Source organism: Anomaloglossus baeobatrachus, chromosome 5 (assembly GCF_048569485.1).
Source record: "Anomaloglossus baeobatrachus isolate aAnoBae1 chromosome 5, aAnoBae1.hap1, whole genome shotgun sequence".
NCBI classification, from domain to species: domain Eukaryota; kingdom Metazoa; phylum Chordata; class Amphibia; order Anura; family Aromobatidae; genus Anomaloglossus; species Anomaloglossus baeobatrachus.
In genome coordinates, this window is record NC_134357.1 from 591,730,831 (window position 1) to 591,754,006 (window position 23,176).

The 23,176-nt window shown below is 48.2% G+C and overlaps 1 protein-coding gene across 1 annotated transcript in view; it reads right to left on the reverse strand.

Moving 5' to 3' along the window:
• Positions 1-22,519, reverse strand: part of MAP2K4 (mitogen-activated protein kinase kinase 4) — a 57,795-nt gene extending 35,276 nt beyond the window's left edge. Inside the window, 1 exon segment of the mRNA XM_075347995.1 lies at positions 22,343-22,519. Coding sequence (XP_075204110.1) covers positions 22,343-22,454 — 112 coding nt within the window. The 5' untranslated portion in view covers positions 22,455-22,519.
• Between the last annotated feature and the right edge of the window lie 657 nt (positions 22,520-23,176).

The following is a 23,176-nucleotide window of genomic DNA, read 5'->3' on the forward strand; positions in this document are numbered from 1 at the left end:
CTGTATACACTGTATATAGTCTCGGGGTCTCCTCCTCTCTGTATACACTGTATATAGTCTCGGGGTCTCCTCCTCTCTGTATACAGCTGTATATAGTCTCGGGGTCTCCTCCTCTCTGTATACACTGTATATAGTCTCGGGGTCTCCTCCTCTCTGTATACACTGTATATAGTCTCGGGGTCTCCTCCTCTCTGTATACACTGTATATAGTCTCGGGGTCCTCCTCTGTATACACTGTATATAGTCTCGGGGTCTCCTCTGTATACACTGTATATAGTCTCGGGGTCTCTCCTCTCTGTATACACTGTATATAGTCTCGGGGTCTCTCCTCTCTGTATACACTGTATATAGTCTCGGGGTCTCCTCCTCTCTGTATACACTGTATATAGTCTCGGGGTCTCCTCCTCTCTGTATACACTGTATATAGTCTCGGGGTCTCCTCCTCTCTGTATACACTGTATATAGTCTCGGGGTCTCCTCCTCTCTGTATACACTGTATATAGTCTCGGGGTCTCCTCCTCTCTGTATACACTGTATATAGTCTCGGGGTCTCCTCCTCTCTGTATACACTGTATATAGTCTCGGGGTCTCCTCCTCTCTGTATACTCTGTATATAGTCTCGGGGTCTCCTCCTCTCTGTATACTCTGTATATAGTCTCGGGGTCTCCTCCTCTCTGTATACACTGTATATAGTCTCGGGGTCTCCTCCTCTCTGTATACACTGTATATAGTCTCGGGGTCTCCTCCTCTCTGTATACACTGTATATAGTCTCGGGGTCTCCTCCTCTCTGTATACACTGTATATAGTCTCGGGGTCTCCTCCTCTCTGTATACACTGTATATAGTCTCGGGGTCTCCTCCTCTCTGTATACACTGTATATAGTCTCGGGGTCTCCTCCTCTCTGTATACACTGTATATAGTCTCGGGGTCTCCTCCTCTCTGTATACACTGTATATAGTCTCGGGGTCTCCTCCTCTCTGTATACACTGTATATAGTCTCGGGGTCTCCTCCTCTCTGTATACACTGTATATAGTCTCGGGGTCTCCTCTCTGTATACACTGTATATAGTCTCGGGGTCTCCTCCTCTCTGTATACACTGTATATAGTCTCGGGGTCTCCTCCTCTCTGTATACACTGTATATAGTCTCGGGGTCTCCTCCTCTCTGTATACACTGTATATAGTCTCGGGGTCTCCTCCTCTCTGTATACACTGTATATAGTCTCGGATTCTCCTCCTCTCTGTATACACTGTATATAGTCTCGGGGTCTCCTCCTCTCTGTATACACTGTATATAGTCTCGGGGTCTCCTCCTCTCTGTATACACTGTATATAGTCTCGGGGTCTCTCTGTATACACTGTATATAGTCTCGGGGTCTCCTCCTCTCTGTATACACTGTATATAGTCTCGGGGTCTCCTCCTCTCTGTATACACTGTATATAGTCTCGGGGTCTCCTCCTCTCTGTATACACTGTATATAGTCTCGGGGTCTCCTCCTCTCTGTATACACTGTATATAGTCTCGGGGTCTCCTCCTCTCTGTATACACTGTATATAGTCTCGGGGTCTCCTCCTCTCTGTATACACTGTATATAGTCTCGGGGTCTCCTCCTCTCTGTATACACTGTATATAGTCTCGGGGTCTCCTCCTCTCTGTATACACTGTATATAGTCTCGGGGTCTCCTCCTCTCTGTATACACTGTATATAGTATCGGGGTCTCCTCCTCTCTGTATACACTGTATATAGTCTCGGGGTCTCCTCTGTATACACTGTATATAGTCTCGGGGTCTCCTCCTCTCTGTATACACTGTATATAGTCTCGGGGTCTCCTCCTCTCTGTATACACTGTATATAGTCTCGGGGTCTCCTCCTCTCTGTATACACTGTATATAGTCTCGGGGTCTCCTCTGTATACACTGTATATAGTCTCGGGGTCTCCTCCTCTCTGTATACACTGTATATAGTCTCGGGGTCTCCTCCTCTCTGTATACACTGTATATAGTCTCGGGGTCTCCTCTGTATACACTGTATATAGTCTCGGGGTCTCCTCCTCTCTGTATATAGTCTCGGGGTCCCCTCCTCTCTGTATACAGTCTCGGGGTCCCCTCCTCTCTGTATACACTGTATATAGTCTCGGGGTCTCCTCCTCTCTGTATACACTGTATATAGTCTCGGGGTCTCCTCCTCTCTGTATACACTGTATATAGTCTCGGGGTCTCCTCCTCTGTATACACTGTATATAGTCTCGGGGTCTCCTCCTCTCTGTATACACTGTATATAGTCTCGGGGTCTCCTCCTCTCTTTATACACTGTATATAGTCTCGGGTCTCCTCCTCTCTGTATACACTGTATATAGTCTCGGGGTCTCCTCCTCTCTGTATACACTGTATATAGTCTCGGGGGTCTCCTCCTCTCTGTATACACTGTATATAGTCTCGGGGTCTCCTCCTCTCTGTATACTCTGTATATAGTCTCGGGGTCTCCTCCTCTCTGTATACTCTGTATATAGTCTCGGGGTCTCCTCCTCTCTGTATACTCTGTATATAGTCTCGGGGTCTCCTCCTCTCTGTATACACTGTATATAGTCTCGGGGTCTCCTCCTCTCTGTATACACTGTATATAGTCTCGGGGTCTCCTCCTCTCTGTATACACTGTATATAGTCTCGGGGTCTCCTCCTCTCTGTATACACTGTATATAGTCTCGGGGTCTCCTCCTCTCTGTATACACTGTATATAGTCTCGGGGTCTCCTCCTCTCTGTATACACTGTATATAGTCTCGGGGTCTCCTCCTCTCTGTATACACTGTATATAGTCTCGGGGTCTCCTCCTCTCTGTATACACTGTATATAGTCTCGGGGTCTCCTCCTCTCTGTATACACTGTATATAGTCTCGGGGTCTCCTCCTCTCTGTATACACTGTATATAGTCTCGGGGTCTCCTCCTCTCTGTATACACTGTATATAGTCTCGGGGTCTCCTCCTCTCTGTATACACTGTATATAGTCTCGGGGTCTCCTCCTCTCTGTATACACTGTATATAGTCTCGGGGTCTCCTCCTCTCTGTATACACTGTATATAGTCTCGGGGTCTCCTCCTCTCTGTATACACTGTATATAGTCTCGGGTTCTCCTCCTCTCTGTATACACTGTATATAGTCTCGGGGTCTCCTCCTCTCTGTATACACTGTATATAGTCTCGGGGTCTCCTCTGTATACACTGTATATAGTCTCGGGGTCTCCTCCTCTCTGTATACACTGTATATAGTCTCGGGGTCTCCTCCTCTCTGTATACACTGTATATAGTCTCGGGGTCTCCTCCTCTCTGTATACACTGTATATAGTCTCGGGGTCTCCTCCTCTCTGTATACACTGTATATAGTCTCGGGGTCTCCTCCTCTCTGTATACACTGTATATAGTCTCGGGGTCTCCTCCTCTCTGTATACACTGTATATAGTCTCGGGGTCTCCTCCTCTCTGTATACACTGTATATAGTCTCGGGGTCTCCTCCTCTCTGTATACACTGTATATAGTCTCGGGGTCTCCTCCTCTCTGTATACACTGTATATAGTCTCGGGGTCTCCTCCTCTCTGTATACACTGTATATAGTCTCGGGGTCTCCTCTCTGTATACACTGTATATAGTCTCGGGGTCTCCTCCTCTCTGTATACACTGTATATAGTCTCGGGGTCTCCTCCTCTCTGTATACACTGTATATAGTCTCGGGGTCTCCTCCTCTCTGTATACACTGTATATAGTCTCGGGGTCTCCTCTCTGTATACACTGTATATAGTCTCGGGGTCTCCTCCTCTCTGTATACACTGTATATAGTCTCTGGGGTCTCCTCCTCTCTGTATACACTGTATATAGTCTCGGGGTCTCCTCTGTATACACTGTATATAGTCTCGGGGTCTCCTCCTCTCTGTATATAGTCTCGGGGTCCCCTCCTCTCTGTATACAGTCTCGGGGTCCCCTCCTCTCTGTATACACTGTATATAGTCTCGGGGTCTCCTCCTCTCTGTATACACTGTATATAGTCTCGGGGTCTCCTCCTCTCTGTATACACTGTATATAGTCCTCGGGGTCTCCTCTGTATACACTGTATATAGTCTCGGGGTCTCCTCCTCTCTGTATACACTGTATATAGTCTCGGGGTCTCCTCCTCTCTTTATACACTGTATATAGTCTCGGGGTCTCCTCCTCTCTGTATACACTGTATATAGTCTCGGGGTCTCCTCCTCTCTGTATACACTGTATATAGTCTCGGGGTCTCCTCCTCTCTGTATACACTGTATATAGTCTCGGGGTCTCCTCCTCTGTATACACTGTATATAGTCTCGGGGTCCCCTCCTCTCTGTATACACTGTATATAGTCTCAGGGTCTCCTCCTCTCTGTATACGACTGTATATAGTCTCGGGGTCTCCCTCTGTATACACTGTATATAGTCTCGGGGTCTCCTCCTCTCTGTATACACTGTATATAGTCTCGGGGTCTCCTCCTCTCTGTATACAGTCTCGGGGTCTCCTCCTCTCTGTATACACTGTATATAGTCTCGGGGTCTCCTCCTCTCTGTATACACTGTATATAGTCTCGGGGTCTCCTCCTCTCTGTATACACTGTATATAGTCTCGGGGTCTCCTCCTCTCTGTATACACTGTATATAGTCTCGGGGTCTCCTCCTCTCTGTATACACTGTATATAGTCTCGGGGTCTCCTCCTCTCTGTATACACTGTATATAGTCTCGGGGTCTCCTCCTCTCTGTATACACTGTATATAGTCTCGGGGTCCCCTCCTCTCTGTATACACTGTATATAATCTCGGGGTCCCCTCCTCTCTGTATACACTGTATATAGTCTCGGGGTCTCCTCCTCTCTGTATACACTGTATATAGTCTCGGGGTCTCCTCTGTATACACTGTATATAGTCTCGGGGTCTCCTCCTCTCTGTATACACTGTATATAGTCTCGGGGTCTCTCTGTATACACTGTATATAGTCTCGGGGTCTCCTCCTCTCTGTATACACTGTATATAGTCTCGGGGTCTCCTCCTCTCTGTATACACTGTATATAGTCTCGGGGTCCCCTCCTCTCTGTATACACTGTATATAGTCTCGGGGTCTCCTCCTCTCTGTATACACTGTATATAGTCTCGGGGTCCCCTCCTCTCTGTATACACTGTATATAGTCTCGGGGTCTCCTCCTCTCTGTATACACTGTATATAGTCTCGGGGTCTCCTCCTCTCTGTATACACTGTATATAGTCTCGGGGTCTCCTCTGTATACACTGTATATAGTCTCGGGGTCTCCTCCTCTCTGTATACACTGTATATAGTCTCGGGGTCTCCTCCTCTCTGTATACACTGTATATAGTCTCGGGGTCTCCTCCTCTCTGTATACACTGTATATAGTCTCGGGGTCTCCTCCTCTCTGTATACACTGTATATAATCTCGGGGTCCCCTCCTCTCTGTATACACTGTATATAGTCTCGGGGTCTCCTCCTCTCTGTATACACTGTATATAGTCTCGGGGTCTCCTCTGTATACACTGTATATAGTCTCGGGGTCTCCTCTGTATACACTGTATATAGTCTCGGGGTCTCCTCCTCTCTGTATACACTGTATATAGTCTCGGGGTCTCCTCCTCTCTGTATATAGTCTCGGGGTCTCCTCCTCTCTGTATACACTGTATATAGTCTCGGGGTCTCCTCCTCTCTGTATACACTGTATATAATCTCGGGGTCCCCTCCTCTCTGTATACACTGTATATAGTCTCGGGGTCTCCTCCTCTCTGTATACACTGTATATAGTCTCGGGGTCTCCTCTGTATACACTGTATATAGTCTCGGGGTCTCCTCCTCTCTGTATACACTGTATATAGTCTCGGGGTCTCCTCCTCTCTGTATACACTGTATATAGTCTCGGGGTCTCCTCCTCTCTGTATACACTGTATATAGTCTCGGGGTCTCCCTCCTCTCTGTATACACTGTATATAGTCTCGGGGTCTCCTCCTCTCTGTATACACTGTATATAGTCTCGGGGTCTCCTCCTCTCTGTATACACTGTATATAGTCTCGGGGTCTCCTCCTCTCTGTATACGCTGTATATAGTCTCGGGGTCTCCTCTGTATACACTGTATATAGTCTCGGGGTCCCCTCCTCTCTGTATACACTGTATATAGTCTCGGGGTCTCCTCCTCTCTGTATACACTGTATATAGTCTCGGGGTCTCCTCCTCTCTGTATACACTGTATATAGTCTCGGGGTCTCCTCCTCTCTGTATACACTGTATATAGTCTCGGGGTCTCCTCCTCTCTGTATACACTGTATATAGTCTCGGGGTCTCCTCCTCTCTGTATACACTGTATATAGTCTCGGGGTCTCCTCCTCTCTGTATACACTGTATATAGTCTCGGGGTCTCTCTGTATACACTGTATATAGTCTCGGGGTCTCCTCCTCTCTGTATACACTGTATATAGTCTCGGGGTCTCCTCTGTATACACTGTATATAGTCTCGGGGTCTCCTCCTCTCTGTATACACTGTATATAGTCTCGGGGTCTCCTCCTCTCTGTATACACTGTATATAGTCTCGGGGTCTCCTCCTCTCTGTATACACTGTATATAGTCTCGGGGTCTCTCTCTGTATACACTGTATATAGTCTCGGGGTCTCCTCCTCTCTGTATACACTGTATATAGTCTCGGGGTCTCCTCCTCTCTGTATACACTGTATATAGTCTCGGGGTCTCCTCCTCTCTGTATACACTGTATATAGTCTCGGGGTCTCCTCCTCTCTGTATACACTGTATATAGTCCTCGGGGTCTCCTCCTCTCTGTATACACTGTATATAGTCTCGGGGTCTCCTCCTCTCTGTATACACTGTATATAGTCTCGGGGTCCTCCTCTCTGTATACACTGTATATAGTCTCGGGGTCTCCTCCTCTCTGTATACACTGTATATAGTCTCGGGGTCTCCTCTCTGTATACACTGTATATAGTCTCGGGGTCTCCTCCTCTCTGTATACACTGTATATAGTCTCGGGGTCTCCTCCTCTCTTTATAAACTGTATATAGTCTCGGGGTCCTCCTCTGTATACACTGTATATAGTCTCGGGGTCTCCTCCTCTCTGTATACACTGTATATAGTCTCGGGATCTCCTCCTCTCTGTATACACTGTATATAGTCTCGGGGTCTCCTCCTCTCTGTATACACTGTATATAGTCTCGGGGTCTCCTCCTCTCTGTATACGCTGTATATAGTCTCGGGGTCTCCTCCTCTCTGTATATAGTCTCGGGGTCTCCTCCTCTCTGTATACACTGTATATAGTCTCGGGGTCTCCTCCTCTCTGTATACACTGTATATAGTCTCGGGGTCTCCTCCTCTCTGTATACACTGTATATAGTCTCGGGGTCTCCTCCTCTCTGTATACACTGTATATAGTCTCGGGGTCCCCTCCTCTCTGTATACACTGTATATAGTCTCGGGGTCTCCTCCTCTCTGTATACACTGTATATAGTCTCGGGGTCTCCTCCTCTCTGTATACACTGTATATAGTCTCGGGGTCTCCTCCTCTCTGTATACTCTGTATATAGTCTCGGGGTCTCCTCCTCTCTGTATATACTGTATATAGTCTCGGGGTCTCCTCTGTATACACTGTATATAGTCTCGGGGTCTCCTCCTCTCTGTATACACTGTATATAGTCTCGGGGTCTCCTCCTCTCTGTATACACTGTATATAGTCTCGGGGTCTCCTCCTCTCTGTATACACTGTATATAGTCTCGGGGTCTCCTCCTCTCTGTATACACTGTATATAGTCTCGGGGTCTCCTCCTCTCTGTATACACTGTATATAGTCTCGGGGTCTCCTCCTCTCTGTATACACTGTATATAGTCTCGGGGTCTCCTCCTCTCTGTATACACTGTATATAGTCTCGGGGTCTCCTCCTCTCTGTATACACTGTATATAGTCTCGGGGTCTCCTCCTCTCTGTATACTCTGTATATAGTCTCGGGGTCCCTCCTCTGTATACACTCTATATAGTCTCGGGGTCTCCTCCTCTCTGTATACACTGTATATAGTCTCGGGGTCTCCTCCTCTCTGTATACACTCTATATAGTCTCGGGGTCTCCTCCTCTCTGTATACACTGTATATAGTCTCGGGGTCTCCTCCTCTCTGTATACACTGTATATAGTCTCGGGGTCTCCTCCTCTCTGTATACACTGTATATAGTCTCGGGGTCTCCTCCTCTCTGTATACGCTGTATATAGTCTCGGGGTCTCCTCCTCTCTGTATACAGCTGTATATAGTCTCGGGGTCTCCTCCTCTCTGTATACACTGTATATAGTCTCGGGGTCTCCTCCTCTCTGTATACACTGTATATAGTCTCGGGGTCTCCTCCTCTCTGTATACACTGTATATAGTCTCGGGGTCTCCTCCTCTCTGTATACACTGTATATAGTCTCGGGGTCTCCTCCTCTCTGTATACACTGTATATAGTCTCGGGGTCTCCTCCTCTCTGTATACACTGTATATAGTCTCGGGGTCTCTCTGTATACACTGTATATAGTCTCGGGGTCTCTCTGTATACACTGTATATAGTCTCGGGGTCTCCTCCTCTCTGTATACACTGTATATAGTCTCGGGGTCTCCTCTGTAAACACTGTATATAGTCTCGGGGTCTCTCTGTATACACTGTATATAGTCTCGGGGTCTCCTCCTCTCTGTATACACTGTATATAGTCTCGGGGTCTCCTCCTCTCTGTATACACTGTATATAGTCTCGGGGTCTCCTCCTCTCTGTATACACTGTATATAGTCTCGGGGTCTCCTCCTCTCTGTATACACTGTATATAGTCTCGGGGTCTCCTCCTCTCTGTATACACTGTATATAGTCTCGGGGTCTCCTCCTCTCTGTATACACTGTATATAGTCTCGGGGTCTCCTCCTCTCTGTATACACTGTATATAGTCTCGGGGTCTCCTCCTCTCTGTATACACTGTATATAGTCTCGGGGTCTCCTCCTCTCTGTATACTCTGTATATAGTCTCGGGGTCTCCTCTGTATACACTCTATATAGTCTCGGGGTCTCCTCCTCTCTGTATACACTGTATATAGTCTCAGGGGTCTCCTCCTCTCTGTATACACTGTATATAGTCTCGGGGTCTCCTCCTCTCTGTATACACTGTATATAGTCTCGGGGTCTCCTCCTCTCTGTATACGCTGTATATAGTCTCGGGGTCCCCTCCTCTCTGTATACACTGTATATAGTCTCGGGGTCTCCTCCTCTCTGTATACGCTGTATATAGTCTCGGGGTCTCCTCCTCTCTGTATACACTGTATATAGTCTCGGGGTCTCCTCCTCTCTGTATACACTGTATATAGTCTCGGGGTCTCCTCCTCTCTGTATACACTGTATATAGTCTCGGGGTCTCCTCCTCTCTGTATACACTGTATATAGTCTCGGGGTCTCCTCTGTATACACTGTATATAGTCTCTGGGGTCCTCTCTGTATACACTGTATATAGTCTCGGGGTCTCCTCCTCTCTGTATACACTGTATATAGTCTCGGGGTCTCCTCTGTAAACACTGTATATAGTCTCGGGGTCTCTCTGTATACACTGTATATAGTCTCGGGGTCTCCTCCTCTCTGTATACACTGTATATAGTCTCGGGGTCCCCTCCTCTCTGTATACACTGTATATAGTCTCGGGGTCCCCTCCTCTCTGTATATAGTCTCGGGGTCTCCTCCTCTCTGTATACACTGTATATAGTCTCGGGGTCTCCTCCTCTCTGTATACACTGTATATAGTCTCGGGGTCTCCTCCTCTCTGTATACGCTGTATATAGTCTCGGGGTCTCCTCCTCTCTGTATACACTGTATATAGTCTCGGGGTCTCCTCTGTATACACTGTATATAGTCTCGGGGTCTCCTCTGTATACACTGTATATAGTCTCGGGGTCTCCTCTGTATACACTGTATATAGTCTCGGGGTCTCCTCCTCTCTGTATACACTGTATATAGTCTCGGGGTCTCCTCCTCTCTGTATACACTGTATATAGTCTCGGGGTCTCCTCCTCTCTGTATACACTGTATATAGTCTCGGGGTCTCCTCCTCTCTGTATACACTGTATATAGTCTCGGGGTCTCCTCCTCTCTGTATACACTGTATATAGTCTCGGGGTCTCCTCTGTATACACTGTATATAGTCTCGGGTCTCCTCTGTATACACTGTATATAGTCTCGGGGTCTCCTCCTCTCTGTATACACTGTATATAGTCTCGGGGTCTCCTCCTCTCTGTATACACTGTATATAGTCTCGGGGTCTCCTCCTCTCTGTATACACTGTATATAGTCTCGGGGTCTCCTCCTCTCTGTATACACTGTATATAGTCTCGGGGTCTCCTCCTCTCTGTATACACTGTATATAGTCTCGGGGTCTCCTCTGTATACACTGTATATAGTCTCGGGGTCTCCTCCTCTCTGTATACACTATATATAGTCTCGGGGTCTCCTCCTCTCTGTATACACTGTATATAGTCTCGGGGTCTCCTCCTCTCTGTATACACTGTATATAGTCTCGGCGTCTCCTCTCTGTATACACTGTATATAGTCTCGGGGTCTCCTCTCTGTATACACTGTATATAGTCTCGGGGTCTCGTCCTCTCTGTATACACTGTATATAGTCTCGGGGTCTCCTCCTCTCTGTATACACTGTATATAGTCTCGGGGTCTCCTCCTCTCTGTATACACTGTATATAGTCTCGGGGTCTCCTCCTCTCTGTATACACTGTATATAGTCTCGGGGTCTCCTCCTCTCTGTATACACTGTATATAGTCTCGGGGTCTCCTCCTCTCTGTATACACTGTATATAGTCTCGGGGTCTCCTCTCTGTATACACTGTATATAGTCTCGGGGTCTCCTCCTCTCTGTATACACTGTATATAGTCTCGGGGTCTCCTCCTCTCTGTATACACTGTATATAGTCTCGGGGTCTCCTCCTCTCTGTATACACTGTATATAGTCTCGGGGTCTCCTCCTCTCTGTATACACTGTATATAGTCTCGGGGTCTCCTCCTCTCTGTATACACTGTATATAGTCTCGGGGTCTCCTCCTCTCTGTATACACTGTATATAGTCTCGGGGTCTCCTCCTCTCTGTATACACTGTATATAGTCTCGGGGTCTCCTCCTCTCTGTATACACTGTATATAGTCTCGGGGTCTCCTCCTCTCTGTATACACTGTATATAGTCTCGGGGTCTCCTCCTCTCTGTATACACTGTATATAGTCTCGGGGTCTCCTCCTCTCTGTATACACTGTATATAGTCTCGGGGTCCCCTCATCTCTGTATACGCTGTATATAGTCTCGGGGTCTCCCTCCTCTCTGTATACACTGTATATAGTCTCGGGGTCCCCTCCTCTCTGTATACGCTGTATATAGTCTCGGGGTCCCCTCCTCTCTGTATACGCTGTATATAGTCTCGGGGTCTCCTCCTCTCTGTATACACTGTATATAGTCTCGGGGTCTCCTCTGTATACACTGTATATAGTCTCGGGGTCTCCTCTGTATACACTGTATATAGTCTCGGGGTCTCCTCCTCTCTGTATACACTGTATATAGTCTCGGGGTCTCCTCCTCTCTGTATACACTGTATATAGTCTCGGGGTCTCCTCCTCTCTGTATACACTGTATATAGTCTCGGGGTCTCCTCCTCTCTGTATACACTGTATATAGTCTCGGGGTCTCCTCCTCTCTGTATACACTGTATATAGTCTCGGGGTCTCCTCTGTATACACTGTATATAGTCTCGGGGTCTCCTCCTCTCTGTATACACTGTATATAGTCTCGGGGTCTCCTCCTCTCTGTATACACTGTATATAGTCTCGGGGTCTCCTCCTCTCTGTATACACTGTATATAGTCTCGGCGTCTCCTCTCTGTATACACTGTATATAGTCTCGGGGTCTCCTCTCTGTATACACTGTATATAGTCTCGGGGTCTCGTCCTCTCTGTATACACTGTATATAGTCTCGGGGTCTCCTCCTCTCTGTATACACTGTATATAGTCTCGGGGTCTCCTCCTCTCTGTATACACTGTATATAGTCTCGGGGTCTCCTCCTCTCTGTATACACTGTATATAGTCTCGGGGTCTCCTCCTCTCTGTATACACTGTATATAGTCTCGGGGTCTCCTCCTCTCTGTATACACTGTATATAGTCTCGGGGTCTCCTCTCTGTATACACTGTATATAGTCTCGGGGTCTCCTCCTCTCTGTATACACTGTATATAGTCTCGGGGTCTCCTCCTCTCTGTATACACTGTATATAGTCTCGGGGTCTCCTCCTCTCTGTATACACTGTATATAGTCTCGGGGTCTCCTCCTCTCTGTATACACTGTATATAGTCTCGGGGTCTCCTCCTCTCTGTATACACTGTATATAGTCTCGGGGTCTCCTCCTCTCTGTATACACTGTATATAGTCTCGGGGTCTCCTCCTCTCTGTATACACTGTATATAGTCTCGGGGTCTCCTCCTCTCTGTATACACTGTATATAGTCTCGGGGTCTCCTCCTCTCTGTATACACTGTATATAGTCTCGGGGTCTCCTCCTCTCTGTATACACTGTATATAGTCTCGGGGTCTCCTCCTCTCTGTATACACTGTATATAGTCTCGGGGTCCCCTCCTCTCTGTATACGCTGTATATAGTCTCGGGGTCCCCTCCTCTCTGTATACACTGTATATAGTCTCGGGGTCCCTCCTCTCTGTATACGCTGTATATAGTCTCGGGGTCCCCTCCTCTCTGTATACGCTGTATATAGTCTCGGGGTCTCCTCCTCTCTGTATACACTGTATATAGTCTTGGGATCTCCTCTGTATACACTGTATATAGTCTCGGGGTCTCCTCTGTATACACTGTATATAGTCTCGGGGTCTCCTCCTCTCTGTATACACTGTATATAGTCTTGGGATCTCCTCTGTATACACTGTATATAGTCTCGGGGTCTCCTCCTCTCTGTATACACTGTATATAGTCTCGGGGTCTCCTCCTCTCTGTATACACTGTATATAGTCTCGGGGGTCTCCTCCTCTCTGTATACACTGTATATAGTCTCGGGGTCTCTCTCTCTGTATACACTGTATATAGTCTCGGGGTCTCCTCCTCTCTGTATACACTGTATATAGTCTCGGGGTCTCCTCCTCTCTGTATACACTGTATATAGTCTCGGGGTCCCCTCCTCTCTGTATACACTGTATATAGTCTCGGGGTCTCTCTGTATACACTGTATATAGTCTCGGGGTCTCCTCTGTATACACTGTATATAGTCTCGGGGTCTCCTCCTCTGTATACAGCTGTATATAGTCTCGGGGTCTCCTCCTCTCTGTATACACTGTATATAGTCTCGGGGTCCTCTCTGTATACACTGTATATAGTCTCGGGGTCTCCTCCTCTCTGTATACACTGTATATAGTCTCGGGGTCTCCTCCTCTCTGTATACACTGTATATAGTCTCGGGGTCTCCTCCTCTCTGTATACACTGTATATAGTCTCGGGGTCTCCTCCTCTCTGTATACGCTGTATATAGTCTCGGGGTCTCCTCCTCTCTGTATACGCTGTATATAGTCTCGGGGTCTCCTCTGTATACACTGTATATAGTCTCGGGGTCTCCTCTGTATACACTGTATATAGTCTCGGGGTCTCCTCCTCTCTGTATACACTGTATATAGTCTCGGGGTCTCCTCCTCTCTGTATACACTGTATATAGTCTCGGGGTCTCCTCCTCTCTGTATACACTGTATATAGTCTCGGGGTCTCCTCCTCTCTGTATACACTGTATATAGTCTCGGGGTCTCCTCCTCTCTGTATACACTGTATATAGTCTCGGGGTCTCCTCCTCTCTGTATACACTGTATATAGTCTCGGTGTCTCCTCCTCTCTGTATACACTGTATATAGTCTCGGGGTCTCCTCCTCTCTGTATACACTGTATATAGTCTCGGGGTCTCCTCCTCTCTGTATACACTGTATATAGTCTCGGGGTCTCCTCCTCTCTGTATACACTGTATATAGTCTCGGGGTCTCCTCCTCTCTGTATACACTGTATATAGTCTCGGGGTCTCCTCCTCTCTGTATACACTGTATATAGTCTCGGGGTCTCCTCCTCTCTGTATACACTGTATATAGTCTCGGGGTCTCCTCCTCTCTGTATACACTGTATATAGTCTCGGGGTCTCCTCCTCTCTGTATACACTGTATATAGTCTCGGGGTCTCCTCCTCTCTGTATACACTGTATATAGTCTCGGGGTCTCCTCCTCTCTGTATACACTGTATATAGTCTCGGGGTCTCCTCCTCTCTGTATACACTGTATATAGTCTCGGGGTCTCCTCCTCTCTGTATACACTGTATATAGTCTCGGGGTCTCCTCCTCTCTGTATACACTGTATATAGTCTCGGGGTCTCCTCTGTATACACTGTATATAGTCTCGGGGTCTCCTCCTCTCTGTATACACTGTATATAGTCTCGGGGTCTCCTCCTCTCTGTATACACTGTATATAGTCTCGGGGTCTCCTCCTCTCTGTATACACTGTATATAGTCTCGGGGTCTCCTCCTCTCTGTATACACTGTATATAGTCTCGGGGTCTCCTCCTCTCTGTATACACTGTATATAGTCTCGGGGTCTCCTCCTCTCTGTATACACTGTATATAGTCTCGGGGTCTCCTCCTCTCTGTATACACTGTATATAGTCTCGGGGTCTCCTCCTCTCTGTATACACTGTATATAGTCTCGGGTCTCCTCCTCTCTGTATACACTGTATATAGTCTCGGGGTCTCCTCCTCTCTGTATACACTGTATATAGTCTCGGGGTCTCCTCCTCTCTGTATACGCTGTATATAGTCTCGGGGTCTCCTCCTCCTCTCTGTATACACTGTATATAGTCTCGGGGTCTCCTCCTCTCTGTATACACTGTATATAGTCTCGGGGTCTCCTCCTCTCTGTATACACTGTATATAGTCTCGGGGTCTTCTCTCTGTATACACTGTATATAGTCTCGGGGTCTCCTCCTCTCTGTATACACTGTATATAGTCTCGGGGTCTCCTCCTCTCTGTATACACTGTATATAGTCTCGGGGTCCCCTCCTCTCTGTATACGCTGTATATAGTCTCGGGGTCCCCTCCTCTCTGTATACACTGTATATAGTCTCGGGGTCCCCTCCTCTCTGTATACGCTGTATATAGTCTCGGGGTCTCCTCCTCTCTGTATACACTGTATATAGTCTCGGGGTCTCCTCCTCTCTGTATACACTGTATATAGTCTCGGGGTCTCCTCTCTGTATACACTGTATATAGTATCGGGGTCTCCTCCTCTCTGTATACACTGTATATAGTCTCGGGGTCTCCTCTGTATACACTGTATATAGTCTCGGGGTCTCCTCCTCTCTGTATACACTGTATATAGTCTCGGGGTCTCCTCTCTGTATACACTGTATATAGTCTCGGGGTCTCCTCCTCTCTGTATACACTGTATATAGTCTCGGGGTCTCCTCCTCTCTGTATACACTGTATATAGTCTCGGGGTCTCCTCCTCTCTGTATACACTGTATATAGTCTCGGGGTCTCCTCCTCTCTGTATACACTGTATATAGTATCGGGGTCTCCTCCTCTCTGTATACACTGTATATAGTCTCGGGGTCTCCTCTCTGTATACACTGTATATAGTATCGGGGTCTCCTCCTCTCTGTATACACTGTATATAGTCTCGGGGTCTCCTCTGTATACACTGTATATAGTCTCGGGGTCTCCTCCTCTCTGTATACACTGTATATAGTCTCGGGGTCTCCTCCTCTCTGTATACACTGTATATAGTCTCGGGGTCTCCTCCTCTCTGTATACACTGTATATAGTCTCGGGGTCTCCTCCTCTCTGTATACACTGTATATAGTCTCGGGGTCTCCTCCTCTCTGTATACACTGTATATAGTCTCGGGGTCTCCTCCTCTCTGTATACACTGTATATAGTCTCGGGGTCTCCTCTGTATACACTGTATATAGTCTCGGGGTCTCCTCCTCTCTGTATATAGTCTCGGGGTCTCCTCCTCTCTGTATATAGTCTCGGGGTCTCCTCCTCTCTGTATATAGTCTCGGGGTCTCCTCCTCTCTGTATATAGTCTCGGGGTCTCCTCCTCTCTGTATATAGTCTCGGGGTCTCCTCCTCTCTGTATACACTGTATATAGTCTCGGGGTCTCCTCCTCTCTGTATACACTGTATATAGTCTCGGGGTCTCCTCCTCTCTGTATACACTGTATATAATCTCGGGGTCTCCTCCTCTCTGTATACACTGTATATAGTCTCGGGGTCTCCTCCTCTCTGTATACTCTGTATATAGTCTCGGGGTCTCCTCCTCTCTGTATACACTGTATATAGTCTCGGGGTCTCCTCCTCTCTGTATACACTGTATATAGTCTCGGGGTCTCCTCCTCTCTGTATACACTGTATATAGTCTCGGGATCTCCTCTGTATACACTGTATATAGTCTCGGGGTCTCCTCCTCTCTGTATACACTGTATATAGTCTCGGGGTCTCCTCCTCTCTGTATACACTGTATATAGTCTCGGGGTCCCCTCCTCTCTGTATACACTGTATATAGTCTCGGGGTCTCCTCCTCTCTGTATACACTGTATATAGTCTCGGGGTCTCCTCCTCTCTGTATACACTGTATATAGTCTCGGGGTCTCCTCCTCTCTGTATACACTGTATATAGTCTCGGGGTCTCCTCCTCTCTGTATACACTGTATATAGTCTCGGGGTCTCCTCCTCTCTGTATACACTGTATATAGTCTCGGGGTCTCCTCCTCTCTGTATACACTGTATATAGTCTCGGGGTCTCCTCCTCTCTGTATATACTGTATATAGTCTCGGGGTCTCCTCCTCTCTGTATACACTGTATATAGTCTCGGGGTCTCCTCCTCTCTGTATACACTGTATATAGTCTCGGGGTCTCCTCCTCTCTGTATACACTGTATATAGTCTCGGGGTCTCTCTGTATACACTGTATATAGTCTCGGGGTCTCCTCCTCTCTGTATACTCTGTATATAGTCTCGGGGTCTCCTCCTCTCTGTATACACTGTATATAGTCTCGGGGTCTCCTCCTCTCTGTATACACTGTATATAGTCTCGGGGTCTCCTCCTCTCTGTATACACTGTATATAGTCTCGGGGTCTCCTCCTCTCTGTATACACTGTATATAGTCTCAGGGTCTCCTCCTCTCTGTATACACTGTATATAGTCTCGGGGTCTCCTCCTCTCTGTATACACTGTATATAGTCTCGGGGTCTCCTCCTCTCTGTATACACTGTATATAGTCTCGGGGATCTCCTCTGTATACACTGTATATAGTATCGGGGTCTCCTCCTCTCTGTATACACTGTATATAGTCTCGGGGTCTCCTCCTCTCTGTATACACTGTATATAGTCTCGGGGTCCCCTCCTCTCTGTATACACTGTATATAGTCTCGGGGTCTCCTCCTCTCTGTATACACTGTATATAGTCTCGGGGTCTCCTCCTCTCTGTATACACTGTATATAGTCTCGGGGTCTCCTCCTCTCTGTATACACTGTATATAGTCTCGGGGTCTCCTCCTCTCTGTATACACTGTATATAGTCTCGGGGTCTCCTCCTCTCTGTATACACTGTATATAGTCTCGGGGTCTCCTCCTCTCTGTATACACTGTATATAGTCTCGGGGTCTCCTCCTCTCTGTATACACTGTATATAGTCTCGGGGTCTCCTCCTCTCTGTATACACTGTATATAGTCTCGGGGTCTCCTCTGTATACACTGTATATAGTCTCAGGGTCTCCTCCTCTCTGTATACACTGTATATAGTCTCGGGGTCTCCTCCTCTCTGTATACACTATATATAGTCTCGGGGTCTCCTCTCTGTATACACTGTATATAGTCTCGGGGGTCTCCTCTGTATACACTGTATATAGTCTCGGGGTCTCCTCTGTATACACTGTATATAGTCTCGGGGTCTCCTCCTCTCTGTATACACTGTATATAGTCTCGGGGTCTCCTCCTCTCTGTATACACTGTATATAGTCTCGGGGTCTCCTCCTCTCTGTATACACTGTATATAGTCTCGGGGTCTTCTCTCTGTATACACTGTATATAGTCTCGGGGTCTCCTCCTCTCTGTATACACTGTATATAGTCTCGGGGTCTCCTCCTCTCTGTATACACTGTATATAGTCTCGGGGTCTCCTCCTCTCTGTATACACTGTATATAGTCTCGGGGTCTCCTCCTCTCTGTATACACTGTATATAGTCTCGGGGTCTCCTCCTCTCTGTATACACTGTATATAGTCTCGGGGTCTTCTCTCTGTATACACTGTATATAGTCTCGGGGTCTCCTCCTCTCTGTATACACTGTATATAGTCTCGGGGTCTCCTCCTCTCTGTATACACTGTATATAGTCTCGGGGTCTTCTCTCTGTATACACTGTATATAGTCTCGGGGTCTTCTCTCTGTATACACTGTATATAGTCTCGGGGTCTCCTCCTCTCTGTATATAGTCTCGGGGTCTCCTCCTCTCTGTATACACTGTATATAGTCTCGGGGTCTTCTCTCTGTATACACTGTATATAGTCTCGGGGTCTCCTCCTCTCTGTATACACTGTATATAGTCTCGGGGTCTTCTCTCTGTATACACTGTATATAGTCTCGGGGTCTCCTCCTCTCTGTATACACTGTATATAGTCTCGGGGTCTTCTCTCTGTATACACTGTATATAGTCTCGGGGTCTCCTCCTCTCTGTATACACTGTATATAGTCTCGGGGTCTCCTCTGTATACACTGTATATAGTCTCGGGGTCTCCCTGTGTATAGTCTCGGGGTCTCCCTGTGTATAGTCTCGGGGTCTCCCTCTGTATATAGTCTCGGGGTCTCCCTCTGTATATAGTCTCGGGGTCTCCTCTGTGTATAGTCTCGGGGTCTCCTCTGTGTATAGTCTCGGGGTCTCCTCTGTGTATAGTCTCGGGGTCTCCTCTGTGTATAGTCTCGGGGTCTTCTCTCTGTATATACTGTATATAGTCTCGGGGTCTCCTCTGTATACACTGTATATAGTCTCGGGGTCTCCTCCTCTCTGTATACACTGTATATAGTCTCGGGGTCTTCTCTCTGTATACACTGTATATAGTCTCGGGGTCTCCTCCTCTCTGTATATAGTCTCGGGGTCTCCTCCTCTCTGTATACACTGTATATAGTCTCGGGGTCTTCTCTCTGTATACACTGTATATAGTCTCGGGGTCTCCTCCTCTCTGTATACACTGTATATAGTCTCGGGGTCTTCTCTCTGTATACACTGTATATAGTCTCGGGGTCTCCTCCTCTCTGTATACACTGTATATAGTCTCGGGGTCTTCTCTCTGTATACACTGTATATAGTCTCGGGGTCTCCTCTGTATACACTGTATATAGTCTCGGGGTCTCCTCCTCTCTGTATACACTGTATATAGTCTCGGGGTCTCCTCCTCTCTGTATACACTGTATATAGTCTCGGGGTCTCCTCTGTATACACTGTATATAGTCTCGGGGTCTCCTCTGTGTATAGTCTCGGGGTCTCCCTGTGTATAGTCTCGGGGTCTCCCTGTGTATAGTCTCGGGGTCTCCTCTGTGTATAGTCTCGGGGTCTCCTCTGTGTATAGTCTCGGGGTCTCCTCTGTGTATAGTCTCGGGGTCTCCTCTGTGTATAGTCTCGGGGTCTCCTCTGTGTATAGTCTCGGGGTCTCCTCTGTGTATAGTCTCGGGGTCTCCTCTGTGTATAGTCTCGGGGTCTCCTCTGTGTATAGTCTCGGGGTCTCCTCTGTGTATAGTCTCGGGGTCTCCTCTGTGTATAGTCTCGGGGTCTCCTCTGTGTATAGTCTCGGGGTCTCCTCTGTGTATAGTCTCGGGGTCTCCTCTGTGTATAGTCTCGGGGTCTCCTCTGTGTATAGTCTCGGGGTCTCCTCTGTGTATAGTCTCGGGGTCTCCTCTGTGTATAGTCTCGGGGTCTCCTCTGTGTATAGTCTCGGGGTCTCCTCTGTGTATAGTCTCGGGGTCTCCTCTGTGTATAGTCTCGGGGTCTCCTCTGTGTATAGTCTCGGGGTCTCCTCTGTGTATAGTCTCGGGGTCTCCTCTGTGTATAGTCTCGGGGTCTCCTCTGTGTATAGTCTCGGGGTCTCCTCTGTGTATAGTCTCGGGGTCTCCTCTGTGTATAGTCTCGGGGTCTCCTCTGTGTATAGTCTCGGGGTCTCCTCTGTGTATAGTCTCGGGGTCTCCTCTGTGTATAGTCTCGGGGTCTCCTCTGTGTATAGTCTCGGGGTCTCCTGTGTATAGTCTCGGGGTCTCCTGTGTATAGTCTCGGGGTCTCCTCTGTATATAGTGTCGGGGTCTCCTCTGTGTATAGTCTCGGGGTCTCCTCTGTGTATAGTCTCGGGGTCTCCTCTGTGTATAGTCTCGGGGTCTCCTCTGTGTATAGTCTCGGGGTCTCCTCTGTGTATAGTGTCGGGGTCTCCTCTGTGTATAGTGTCGGGGTCTCCTCTGTGTATAGTGTCGGGGTCTCCTCTGTGTATAGTCTCGGGGTCTCCTCTGTGTATAGTCTCGGGGTCTCCTCTGTGTATAGTCTCGGGGTCTCCTCTGTGTATAGTGTCGGGGTCTCCTCTGTGTATAGTCTCGGGGTCTCCTCTGTGTATAGTGTCGGGGTCTCCTCTGTGTATAGTCTCGGGGTCTCCTCTGTGTATAGTCTCGGGGTCTCCTCTGTGTATAGTCTCGGGGTCTCCTCTGTGTATAGTCTCGGGGTCTCCTCTGTGTATAGTCTCGGGGTCTCCTCTGTGTATAGTCTCGGGGTCTCCTCTGTGTATAGTCTCGGGGTCTCCTCTGTGTATAGTCTCGGGGTCTCCTCTGTGTATAGTCTCGGGGTCTCCTCTGTGTATAGTCTCGGGGTCTCCTCTGTGTATAGTCTCGGGGTCTCCTCTGTGTATAGTCTCGGGGTCTCCTCTGTGTATATAGTCTCGGGGTCTCCTCTGTGTATAGTCTCGGGGTCTCCTCTGTGTATAGTCTCGGGGTCTCCTCTGTGTATAGTCTCGGGGTCTCCTGTGTATAGTCTCGGGGTCTCCTGTGTATAGTCTCGGGGTCTCCTCTGTGTATAGTCTCGGGGTCTCCTCTGTGTATAGTCTCGGGGTCTCCTCTGTGTATAGTCTCGGGGTCTCCTCTGTGTATAGTCTCGGGGTCTCCTCTGTGTATAGTCTCGGGGTCTCCTGTGTATAGTCTCGGGGTCTCCTGTGTATAGTCTCGGGGTCTCCTCTGTATATAGTGTCGGGGTCTCCTCTGTGTATAGTCTCGGGGTCTCCTCTGTGTATAGTCTCGGGGTCTCCTCTGTGTATAGTCTCGGGGTCTCCTCTGTGTATAGTCTCGGGGTCTCCTCTGTGTATAGTGTCGGGGTCTCCTCTGTGTATAGTCTCGGGGTCTCCTGTGTATAGTCTCGGGGTCTCCTCTGTGTATAGTCTCGGGGTCTCCTCTGTGTATAGTCTCGGGGTCTCCTGTGTATAGTCTCGGGGTCTCCTCTGTATATAGTGTCGGGGTCTCCTCTGTATATAGTCTCGGGGTCTCCCCTGTGTATAGTGTCGGGGTCTCCTCTGTGTATAGTCTCGGGGTCTCCTCTGTGTATAGTCTCGGGGTCTCCTGTGTATAGTCTCGGGGTCTCCTGTGTATAGTCTCGGGGTCTCCTCTGTGTATAGTCTCGGGGTCTCCTCTGTGTATAGTCTCGGGGTCTCCTCTGTGTATAGTCTCGGGGTCTCCTCTGTGTATAGTCTCGGGGTCTCCTCTGTGTATAGTCTCGGGGTCTCCTCTGTGTATAGTCTCGGGGTCTCCTCTGTGTATAGTCTCGGGGTCTCCTCTGTGTATAGTCTCGGGGTCTCCTCTGTGTATAGTCTCGGGGTCTCCTCTGTATATAGTCTCGGGGTCTCCTCTGTGTATAGTCTCGGGGTCTCCTGTGTATAGTGTCGGGGTCTCCTCTGTGTATAGTCTCGGGGTCTCCTCTGTGTATAGTCTCGGGGTCTCCTCTGTGTATAGTCTCGGGGTCTCCTCTGTGTATAGTGTCGGGGTCTCCTCTGTGTATAGTCTCGGGGTCTCCTGTGTATAGTCTCGGGGTCTCCTCTGTGTATAGTCTCGGGGTCTCCTCTGTGTATAGTCTCGGGGTCTCCTGTGTATAGTCTCGGGGTCTCCTCTGTATATAGTGTCGGGGTCTCCTCTGTATATAGTCTCGGGGTCTCCCCTGTGTATAGTGTCGGGGTCTCCTCACCCTGCATGCTGGTGACCGTGCTGTGCTGGCCGCATCCCGCCGTGCTGCTGCTGCTGCCGCTGCTGTTGCCTCCGCTGTTGCTGTTGCTGTTGCTGGGATTGGACGTCGCCATTGTTAATATATTGGATTCCAGATGAGGCTGCAATGCAGCAACCCCCACTGCGCCGCCCCCTCCCAGAATCCTCCACTCTGACGTCACGGGCCCGCCCCCTGCGTGTCGTCACCGCCTTCCCCGAGACCCCGCCCCCGCCGCGAGGAAAGGAGATGAATAGGCCGCCGCTGCTGCAGAACCTCTTATATAATACTATCAGTCATATACAGGCCGCAGCTGCTGCAGAACCTCTTATATAATACTATCAGTCATATACAGGCCGCAGCTGCTGCAGAACCTCTTATATAATACTATCAGTCATATACAGGCCGCAGCTGCTGCAGAAACGTCTTAGATAAACCTATCAGTAATATATCGGCTGGAGATGCTGCTGAACCTCTTGTATGAAGCAATCACTCATATAAAGACCTGAGATGCTGAAGAACCTCTTATATAAAGCTGTCAGTCATATACAGGCCCAAGATTTTATATTTCACGAGACGAGAGCGCACATATTATAAGAGGTCACAGAGATACATAGAGGAAGGAGCGGGTCCCAGCAGCACAGAGTATTTCAGGAGAGGAGAGCGCACATATTATAAGAGGTCACAGAGATACATAGAGGAAGGAGCAGGACCCAGCAGCACAGAGTATTTCAGGAGAGGAGAGCACTGATCTTATAGGAGGACACAGAGATACATAGAGGAAGGAGCAGGACCCAGCAGCACAGAGTATTTCAGGAG